Source organism: Drosophila kikkawai, chromosome 2L (genome assembly GCF_030179895.1).
Source record: "Drosophila kikkawai strain 14028-0561.14 chromosome 2L, DkikHiC1v2, whole genome shotgun sequence".
NCBI lineage: Eukaryota > Metazoa > Arthropoda > Insecta > Diptera > Drosophilidae > Drosophila > Drosophila kikkawai.
The window spans coordinates 20,000,577-20,010,695 of NC_091728.1; the positions used below are offsets into that span (position 1 = coordinate 20,000,577).

At 45.3% G+C, this 10,119-nt stretch overlaps 6 protein-coding genes across 9 annotated transcripts in view; 4 read left to right on the top strand and 2 right to left on the bottom strand.

Moving 5' to 3' along the window:
• Kua (Plasmanylethanolamine desaturase Kua) overlaps positions 1 to 1,812 on the bottom strand; it is a 5,043-nt gene extending 3,231 nt beyond the window's left edge. Inside the window, exon 1 of one of the 3 annotated variants that reach the window (XM_017163673.3) lies at positions 1,657 to 1,812. The gene's annotated coding sequence lies outside the window, so the exon portion shown is untranslated. Of the gene's footprint in view, positions 1 to 1,270; positions 1,445 to 1,656 lie in introns of those variants that run through there. The other 2 variants (XM_070288434.1, XM_070288431.1) reach the window with 2 other exon arrangements.
• Positions 1,813 to 2,577: 765 nt separating this feature from the next.
• mRpS18B (mitochondrial ribosomal protein S18B) lies at positions 2,578 to 3,407 on the top strand. The gene is made up of 2 exons (XM_017163681.2): positions 2,578 to 2,944; positions 2,998 to 3,407. Exons 1-2 carry the CDS (start codon positions 2,658 to 2,660, stop codon positions 3,326 to 3,328), a joined length of 618 nt encoding a protein of 205 aa, XP_017019170.1. The 5' UTR covers positions 2,578 to 2,657; the 3' UTR covers positions 3,329 to 3,407.
• A 263-nt stretch (positions 3,408 to 3,670) lies between these two features.
• On the top strand, positions 3,671 to 5,148 carry Pyroxd1 (pyridine nucleotide-disulfide oxidoreductase domain 1). The gene has a single exon (XM_017163861.3). The coding sequence runs from the start codon at positions 3,708 to 3,710 to the stop codon at positions 5,133 to 5,135; it is 1,428 nt and encodes a 475-aa protein (XP_017019350.1). The 5' UTR covers positions 3,671 to 3,707; the 3' UTR covers positions 5,136 to 5,148.
• Taf13 (TATA-box binding protein associated factor 13) lies at positions 5,127 to 5,937 on the bottom strand. Its single transcript, XM_017163863.3, has 4 exons — positions 5,802 to 5,937; positions 5,666 to 5,740; positions 5,333 to 5,600; positions 5,127 to 5,271 (listed from the first exon to the last, which is right to left on the bottom strand). The coding sequence occupies exons 1-4, from the start codon at positions 5,844 to 5,846 to the stop codon at positions 5,249 to 5,251; spliced, it is 411 nt and encodes a 136-aa protein (XP_017019352.1). The 5' UTR covers positions 5,847 to 5,937; the 3' UTR covers positions 5,127 to 5,248.
• A 716-nt stretch (positions 5,938 to 6,653) lies between these two features.
• On the top strand, positions 6,654 to 8,765 carry nesd (nessun dorma). The gene is made up of 3 exons (XM_017163824.3): positions 6,654 to 6,873; positions 6,940 to 8,461; positions 8,523 to 8,765. The coding sequence occupies exons 1-3, from the start codon at positions 6,729 to 6,731 to the stop codon at positions 8,683 to 8,685; spliced, it is 1,830 nt and encodes a 609-aa protein (XP_017019313.1). The 5' UTR covers positions 6,654 to 6,728; the 3' UTR covers positions 8,686 to 8,765.
• Positions 8,766 to 8,828: 63 nt separating this feature from the next.
• On the top strand, positions 8,829 to 10,089 carry LOC108072604 (PI-PLC X domain-containing protein 2). Of its 2 annotated transcripts, none has more exons than XM_017163826.3 (2): positions 8,829 to 9,007; positions 9,070 to 10,087. In XM_017163826.3, exons 1-2 carry the CDS (start codon positions 8,932 to 8,934, stop codon positions 9,957 to 9,959), a joined length of 966 nt encoding a protein of 321 aa, XP_017019315.1. In that variant the 5' UTR covers positions 8,829 to 8,931; the 3' UTR covers positions 9,960 to 10,087. The 2 variants fall into 2 exon arrangements, with proteins under 2 accessions (XP_017019315.1, XP_017019316.1); XM_017163827.3 differs by having other exon boundaries at positions 8,839 to 9,007; positions 9,065 to 10,089.
• Positions 10,090 to 10,119: the final 30 nt, after the last annotated feature.

Genomic DNA, 10,119 nt, shown 5'->3' on the forward strand with positions numbered 1-10,119 from the left:
CTTTGGCGCCAACGTACCCTGTAGTACAGGTTAATGACAGAACCCAATTTCAGCTAAGAGGCTGCTTGAGTGCCACTAAATTTGTAACAAGTAGTTAAATACCTTAAGCTAGAGCTGCAATGAGGTCACAAAGGTTTTCCATTTACATGAATTATTAAGCGTTCGTTTTTATATGAAATTAAAAAAAAATTATTCTTATATTGTAAAATATGACTGATTTATGTACATATATTTTAAGGGGTTAAGTTAAATGGTAATTTAAAGTTGAAGCAACTAAGTTATTGTTTTGAAAGACGAATGAGGCCAGATCGATTCGGCGATTGATTATGCCCAGGAATATAAATAAACTTTAGACCAAAGTTAAGGTTTAAAGAATGAATGCCGTCAAGGCGCAAAAATAAATTCATTTACTTAGTATATTTTAGTACACTTAGTAATCATGAAAGCTAATCCCAGTTCATCAAAGCATCGTAAAATGATAAGGGCTTTTTTGATATGGGAATATAATCCGTTTACAATGGAAACGTAGTTTCCCAAAAGCTTCCATAAGAAGTATAACATTTCAAAACTAAATAGGCCTCGGCAATGTTAGGGAACTCGAGACTTCGAGCCAACCCAGCTGACTCATTATTTGTTTGTGAGAAAGGCATAAAAAACGGGGCCGCACAAAAGCCAACAGGTACTAATTTGGCACAACGTTACAATGAATTTCTTAGTGGCGCCGACGGAAAATAAATAAAACAATTTATTACACGAAAAGCGCGAAACACACACTCCAAAAGGAAAACTTTGTTTCGGGGTTTCTAGGCTTCGGCAGGGGGGGTGGGCGGTCGCCACCCCTTTTGTTGGGTGCCAAAACCATCAGCTTTTGCTCGTAGGGCAACCTGCGCTCTCGTTTAAAAATTTGTTTGTAGTTGGCATAGCGGTATTTATAGACCCCGTTTATTGTTGTGGTTGGGTCTCTTTGCAATTGATAAGAAATTTCAATGCGGCTCTATTTATAAAAGCAAGCGAAAACACCCAAGCAAAGCTCTCGCTCGCTCTTCTAACGGTCAACCGGATTGACTCACCTATACGCAGGTGTCGTCGTCAGGCGGCAAAAGTGGGTATGGTTGTTGGTTCTTAAGGCTCCTGTCTGAAAGGCCAGGCTTTTGTTTAGACCCACTTCTGTCTTACGAACAATTAAAATTAAATGACCAAGTCTGCCAAATATTGATTAGAACGAAAGAAAAAAAAAACTTATGCATGCACGCAAGCTATTACCACGTACCGCGGATGGATAGATGGATTACAACGCGAGCCTGGGCGTCAGGGCGAGCTCCGACGGATTTTTTTGTCGCCGCCAAAGGTAAATAAATGCCGTGTTTTTATACACGTGATTTAAGGCCCCACCGCACTCACACACACTCGCGCGCACTGGCACACACACACTGGCACTCGCGACACTCCGCTGCAGTAACGCTACTTTGCACTAGTAAATTCCGAAAGAAACTAAACTAAAACGGACCCGAACGTATGGCGCAGCTTTTTTCATTCATACTCGCCTCCGCCATTGGCTTCGCGTGTTGTGTTTGTTTGTTGTGTGCTTCTGCCTGTATGTTTGTGTGTGTTTTGCCGTGCGGTTTTCGTACCGTTAGCTTAAGATACTTAACTTACTCACTGTCGCCTCCTGGGGATCCTGAGTTACAGCTCTTTTTACCCTTTAATCCTCTATTTTCTTAATTTGTTTTCTTTTCTATTAAATATAACTTGTATTAATTTATTTGACATTTAAACAAATGCTTATGTGGACTTTGAAATTTTGAAAAGTAACCACCAAGTATCGATAGTATCGATAAATACTCAACGGGACATGCATCTATCGGAACCGGTTCCAAACATAATCTTTCATCCCTGGAAGATCGAAAGAAACTAGATAAATACTGACTAACAAATTCAAGAATTAAAAAAAAACTAAAGTTAATTTTTTTTACTTAAATAAATAGTAGTTAATTTTTTGTATTATTTTTATTTAACAAAATATATAAGTTTTGACGTCTAATTTTAATAAAAAATAAATAAAATTAAAAAAAAGCACATAAGTACCTCGGGACATTTATACTTTAACTAATGCATTGAATGTTTTTAATATAGGATAATTATAACACACCACACTCCAACTTTTTGTAGGGGACTCAATAATATTTTTATTTCGAATATCTTGAATTTGTCATCCGTGTAAACGTAATCAAATTATCCTGTAGCCCTGGTTTCATGATACAATAAATACGGTAGTCTCGTCGTTTAGGTTTGGGGCTTAATTTGACAGTTCAGTTATAGCCTATTCACACTAGACTGCGTTATTCCGATAAATCAGTTTTTTACATGGGTCTCGGACGCTGCCTAGTGAAAATAGTTGCATCCGAGTTACTTCCATGTTGCTTTTATATTATGGATATATCAGATTTGTTCAAACAAACGCAATAACTTTAGTTAAGGCATTCGATACATTCGATATCGATAAGTAACTCGAGTCAGTGTAAACGTACTGGGGCTTATTTTTCCGAAGGACCACCTTATTTATTGTACCATGAACAGCTGTTCCTACCGGCCGCACGCTAGCTTGTTACGTCGTCTTCCAAGTCATTTTAATAACAAATTGCTGTTATTCAATTAAAATGCTGCCGATTGTACGCGTCTTGTACAGTGGACTGGCTAGCGCAACGCGCTCCAGCCGCGGGGCCCTGCACACGGCCAGTGTGGTCCGATGTAAGGCGGAGGCGGAGGCGACGGACGAAAAGAGTTCGGAGGCAACTGAGGGCGAGGGCGATGGCGACCAAGTTAGCTCTGGACCTGACCCGAAGGATCGCACCAAAAATATTCCCGTAGAGACGTCGATGCGCTATTTGAAGAGCGCTGCCTACAAACAAACCTATGGCGAGGACTTTGTGTGGACGCAGTATAGGTAGGTGAAGTGGTTTACCAGAGGAGTGGCTATATTAACCCGAAATCTCACAGGCGGAATCACAAGGGCATGTTTGCCCCACGGAAAACTCGCAAGACATGCATCCGCCAGGGCCGGATTGCCACTGGAAATCCATGCCCCATTTGCCGAGACGAGTATTTGGTCTTGGACTATCGCAACACGGAACTCCTGGAGCAGTTTATCTCTCCCCACAGCGGCGATGTGCTCAGCTACTCCCAAACTGGCCTGTGCCAGAAAACTCACTTCCGCCTAATGGTGGCCGTCCAGCAGGCCCGTGATTCCGGCTTCCTCACCTACGACGTGCCTTTCAGGGAGTACGATTACAACGAGTACTACGGCCAGAACGAAAAGCAGAAGGCTTAACTACCAACTAAGTGCACATGTAGATGACTTTGCTTGTTATTAAAAATGCGAAAATAAATTACTGTTAGATGGAAACCGAGGAGTGATTTTTCTGAATCCCAATAATTGTTTTTGTAACGGGGAGCGTTAAAAACTAAACATTTGTGAGCAGCAATATGAAAAATATTTTTACAAAAGTTCTTTTATAATTAATTTTAATTTGTAATTTATGTTCCTGCTACATTTTTTTAAAATCCCCAGAATTAATAAGGCTTAATTACCTGTCTTGCTTGTGGCAACAGTTGTTCTAGGCAGGCTTCACTGTGCTTTTTCCAATCAGCTGTCACGTCAGCTGTGAATGAATCACTTGCCATGTTTGGCACTTTATTTCACCAGAAGGATGTCGCGGGAGTGCGTCTTCCTTGTCGTCGGTGGTGGCATCGCTGGCGTTAGCTGTGCCGAATCCTTGGCCATCTGCCAACCTTCCGCCTCCATCCTCCTGCTCACCGAGTCCAGCATTGTGAAGAGCGTGACCAATCTGGTGCCGATAGCACGTTACCTGCACAAGTTTGACGTGCGGGAGCAGAATGTCTCCGAAATGGGAGCCAGCGTAGGCACGCTCGTCGACCAGCTGGAGCACATCGACAGCAGTGGACACTGGGTTCGCACCAAGAAGGGTGTGGTGATCCGGTATCGCTACCTATGCCTTTGCACCGGTGGAGCCCCAAAATTGTTCAGCTCTGCTCCCGATGAGTCCCGCATCATTGGCATTAGGGATACAGACTCTGTGCTGGAGCTACAGCGACGATTGGCGAAAGCCAAGGATGTCATGATCCTGGGAAACGGAGGAATCGCCAGCGAGCTGGCTTACGAGCTCAAGAACGTTTATGTACATTGGGTGGTTAAGGACAGCCACATCTCGGCCACATTTGTCGATCCCGGAGCCGCTGAGTTCTTCCAACTGGCCAGGAAAGAAGTGAAAGATAAGGGCTCTGTCCCGAAAACAGCAATTAAGCGGATGCGTTACGACGAACTGCTGCCCAAGGAGCTGGATAATAGGCATGGCGCCGCCTTGGGTCCGGATTGGCATCGCACCTACGATTTGAGCGGTGCGGCGGAAACTTCCGAAGATAAGAGCCTACCCAAGATCTACTACAAATCACACATACAGGAGTACCACGAACTTGAGCCGGGAACAGGAGGCGGTCTGAGCATCATGCTGGGACACGAGGATGGAAGCTCGGAGCGGCTGACCTGTGACTTCATTGTGTCCGCCACCGGCGTACAACCACGCCACGAATACACCAGCGATGCAGCAATCAAGTTCTCCGAAGACGGTGGCATTTCGGTGGATGAAATGATGCGAACCAATCTGCCCGATGTCTACGCAGCGGGCGATGTTTGCACATCCGCCTGGTCACCTGCACCCCACTGGTTCCAAATGCGCCTGTGGACGCAGGCCCGGCAAATGGGCTCCATGGCGGGCAGGAGCATGGCTGCGGCTAGTGAGGAGGAAACAGTCTACCAGGACTTTTGTTTCGAGCTCTTTGGTCATGTAACGCAGCTCTTTGGCTACCCTGTGGTCCTACTGGGTCGCTTCAATGGGCAGGATCTGGGACAGGACTATGAGATCTTGGTGCGATGCACCCCCAACAAGGAATACATCAAGTTCGTGCTCCAGAATGGAAGGCTGCGCGGCGCCATCCTCATTGGGGACACCGACCTGGCCGAGACCTGTGAGAACCTCATACTAAATGGCATCGACCTGGAACCATTCGGCGATGACATACTCAATCCCGACATTGACATTGAAGACTACTTTGATTAGTTAATATTACGGATTAGCTTACTGTATTTCAGGACTTTGTGAAAAATATTTTAAGGACATTACAACTACGATTGGCCGGTGGCTTGAATCGATGGCGCTTTCTTCTGGCGCTGTCATTTGAGCTTGCCCTCGGTGCCTGTACAAAAAATATACGTTTATTTATTTCCTGCTGGATATCTGAGCCACGAGATACATACCCACATACTTGATCTCATCGAAGGCCTTTCGCGCCTTTTTCAGTTCTTCATTCATGGTCAGCAGGTCCTTGACCCTGGCATATTTGCGGGGATCCTTGCGAACCAGGAATATGATATCCTCCACTTGCACGCGACCTGTTCGTCCAATCTCCATGGCCCGGTGAGTTGTCTCCGCGATATATTCTATCACGAGGTCTTCCAAAAGGTCCACCGTTTCCGTGTAGGGATTCTTGTCGTCCCCGAAGCCGAACATCATGCACCGCAGCTCCTGGGGTGGGAATAATACATAATATTAGCATGTTTTTATGTACAAGTATTTAATGTTCAACTTACCTTGCTGAAGAGACGCTTTCTTCCCGCATTTGTGGCCACAAATTGGTCATCATCCGCATCGTCGTCAAAGTTAAACTAAAAAGGGGAGTTTCGAATAAAAATGTGTATTTTCGAATGGCGGCAACAGTTTCCTTACATCGCCGCCTTCAAAATTGTCTTCTGCCATGTTGTTTGAGGCCATTTTTTCAATAAAATTTAGAAATTGTTGTTTATATCTTCGTAAAAAACAAAACCTGAACAGCTGTTGGAAACGCTAGTGCTGTCGATAATTGAACATATGTAAATATATGTGGCTAAAAACACTGTACTAACAAGAAAATAAGCTATCTTCACCTCGCCAAAGTTTGTATAGCCTTGCAGACTCCAATTAATTTATTAAAAACGGTATAAAATTATAATACAAAAATATTGTAAAACCTCCGAAGGGGTAGTAATTTATCCATAATTTTATATGATAATTTTTGGGAAAAAATTTAAGCTTGAAAATACCACAACTAAGTCAAATAAGAATCAAATTCAATTCGGAAAGCACTTTTATGATAGTTTTTAATAAATTATCAAATCTGGATACAAGATTTATTTATTTACAAGATAACATTTTTTTCAAATTTTTGATATTTTAACCTTATAAAATTTTGATAAAAATGGAAAAAAAAATGTATTTCTCTCCGGCATGTTTAGAAAGACTCGCCTGTTAATGCTGATAAGTAATATATATGGCTTATAGGGTCGGAAATGGGTCCTTCACTATCTAAAAGCATAATACCCTTCTTGAGGACCAAAAATATGTAAATTCGGAAAATGGATATTTATCCATATTTTTATAAGATAATTTTTTGGATATCTAAAAGTATAAATCAAATCTTTTTCTCGTTTCGCATCAAATCAATCTTTGTATGAACGCCGCATCAGCGAAATCGAAATGGCTGTGTAATACGGTGTGAATTTTGTATAACCTGCCCTACCATCTCTAAATATCGATATATTTCGATCTTACTTCCCTGCTCTTACACGCATTTCAAAAATTTCTAAACGGCCCCATCGGCTTGGCATAAACGCGAAAATGGAAGTTTATACCTTTGAAAAGTCGTATCTGGAGCGCCTGAAGGAAGCCGAGGCTGTACTCTCGTGGGAAGGAGCCGTGATACCAGCCTCGCAGGTTCGATCAGAGTGGAAGTCCTACGTAGAGCTAAAGATTGAGCCGGCAGGTAAGGTGCTTCGTGCAAACAAAGGTGTACACACACACACGTTCACCCACACATTCACCTAAACAGGCTGGCAGGCAATTTGGAAAATACCGCGCGTTATCTGCGAGGATCTGAAGCTCCGCTATCCCACCATTGTGTACGGTTACGTGGAGCAGGTGATATTCGACGAGCTGAAGGCTGTGTTCGTGGTGACCGCCGTGCAGGACAACGATGTCCATCTGCCGGAGAACAACGAGGTGTCCCTGGTGGAGCTGTGGCCCACGGTTCAGCAAGAGAACTCCGCCCTAAATGTGGACACCACGGCGGAGTGCATCGATCGGTTGAGATTTTTCTATTCGCACGTTTGGATGCCGTGGGACAAGGACTACGACGATGACCGCGACTGGGTGCAGATGCACCTGCAGGCTCGCATCCAGCTTGCTTGTGATCTGAGCAAAAACAAGCTGTCCCGTCCGCTGGCTCTGCACATGCGCACGCTGCTCGCGGAGGCCAAGTACATACAACAGCGCCTAGAGTACCTGGAACTTGACCTGAGCGATGCCGAGCCGGAGAGCGACGACGAAGCTGTGGAACTGAACGACAATGGAACAGAGCCGGCAAGGAGGCAGCAGCCTAAGCCGGGCAGCTCCGGAGGAAACAGTCTCAACGTGTCTACCCTTCCCGTGACAGATCTAATGTGCCTGCACTTGCGCATGGCCATAATCAGAAGTGAGTTCGAGATTCTGGAGAATCCGGAGATGAGGCGAGCTTACAGTGAGCTGCAGTCGAACTCCTTGAAACGGCATCTGCTCCAACGCAGCTCTGGGAGAACCTCCAGACCATCGGAAGATCTGTTGATTGAACGCGCTCCCATTAGCCACGTGGTCGCTGTTCCTGGTGAGCTGCAAGAGCAGCTTAACTTATTGCTGCTGGCCAAGGAGCTGGTTAAGCCACAGGCACAAGTACAGCTAGCTAACACGCTCCAAGGCGTGCTGAGCATTTGTCAGAGCAACGACGATATCTTACTCTCGCCAGGTAACCACACCATTAAGTTTATGGAGCACCTCAACGACAATGGCAGCCTCAGCGGGCTAGTAAAGCCAGAGGCGATCCTAGCCCCCGTAGCGGACCTCTCCAAGCTGCCTGTGGTGAGCTCCAGTGATGAGGACAGCACACTGCTTGTCATTGACGGAGACTACGCTGTCTCGCAGCTCGTCCTAGATTGTCGGCATGTTCGTCGTGGCATCCTCCTGCGCCATGGCACCTTGACGATGAGCGGGTGTCGTTTGCTGGGCGATGGTAACTCAAGCACCCAAGAGGGCATTGTCTGCATGCCGGGCGCCAACTTGGAACTGAAGAACTGCATCATCGAGAAGTTTGCCGTGGGAATTTCGATGCGACCCCGATCCGGCGCGGAACTGGGAAATGTTCAGGTGAAAAACTGTCATACAGGACTGGAGCTAATGGAGAAAACAGTGTCCCTAAATATGCAGGGCAGCAAGTGCAGTTTTGAAAGTTGCAAGCTTGGTATCTTGGCAGACGGCTTGGCCCAAGGTCAGGGAAACTCTAAAAAGTTGGTGGCTCTTCAGCAATTCCGAGAACTGCAGCGGTAAGCATTAAATAAAAGTCGAGTGCTAAAGGATATAGGGCCTAATTCTTGTTACTTTCAGATACAACGAGGACAATCTACTCGGGGACTGTAGCTTCAATAACTGTGCAAACACGATTCGAGTTTCTAACGAATCCGATCAGCTGCTGGCTCAGCGATCGCAGCAGTGGCTCCTGGAGGACGAACTCGAGGGTGAAAACAAGGAGAACACTACAATGGCCTAAGAGCAGCATCAAATATGTATATCAAAGCAATTAAATCAGATTTTCCTATAATAAAAACTACATAATAAATTGAAACTTTAGCGGTTAAATCGATATATCGATTATATATTTTTCAATTGTATATTTCAGCCGGTGTGCTCTGGCCACACTATAAATCGGACAACAAAACATTCCCCAAAAACGGTTTTATTATCAGTTTAAAGCTGTTAAAGAATACCATTGTTTGAGAAAAATAGGGGGGACACCATGTCCAAGGAACACTGGATGCGGGATCTGCCAACGGCGTTGCGCGACATGTCCATCATAAATCTGGCCATTCCAGGTTTGTGGGATGAGATCACCCCTCAAAATTGAGTTAATTAAAACGGCGCACATCTAGTATAGGTTCCCATAACTCCATGACCTACGGCATAAGCAGTAAATCCAGTCTGGCGCCAGATGCTGACAGCACCGTCCGGCGATGGCATCGCTTCTTCCCCTGCTTTGTGCGCCGCTGGAGCAGGACGCAATCCTCCGGCATAGTGGAGCAACTGCAGCTTGGTGTGCGTTACTTTGACCTGCGGATAGCACAAAAGGATGACAAGTTTTACTACTGCCACGGCCTGTTTTGCATGGAGGTGTTTGAGCCCCTTCTGGAGCTTCGCCACTTCCTGGACTCCCATCCCGAGGAGGTCGTCATCCTGGACTTGCAGCACTTTTACGCACTGACAGTGGCCCATCACCAGCAATTACACAAGGATCTTATCAGCTTCTTCGGCCATCGGCTCTATTCCACCGCAGATGGATCCCTTAAAGATTGCACTCTGAACCGGTGTTTGGAGCTGCAACGTCAATTGATCGTCATCTATAGGAGGTGTCCCATTCCGCTTCCCCTGCGATTTTGGCCCAGTTATGCTTGGCCAACGCCCTGGCCAAATAAGTCGAGCGTAAAGCAGTTGCAATCATTTCTGCAGGACTCTCTTCTCTCCCGACAGCCCCAACAGGGTTACGTATCCCAGTGCCTCATAACGCCCACTGGTCGTTATATTGCCTTCCGCGTCTTCTTCACCCTGAAGAGCACGGCCAAGCGTGTAGATAAGAAGCTTAAGCCCTGGATAGAGGACCAAGTACCCGGTCCCTTCGAGCCCAAAGAGGAGCCCAGGGTAAATGTCTTCCTAGCCGATTTCGTAAACCTTAAGGAGGGACAGTGGTGCGATTGGGTGCTGGAGCTCAACACAAAGTTGGAGAAAGGTATAACGGAAGACGGCCAGCAGGAGCAGGATTCAGCTTCTTGATTGGTCAAATAAAAGAGTTTATCAAAAGGTGCTAAATTTTGTTACTTTTATATAAAAATGCAACGTTAAATATTATATATATGTACATCTAAATAAATCAGGTCAATGCACAAATAAAACCCATAAACCGGGGATTTCTTTTTGTTTTCGTCCTTAGACT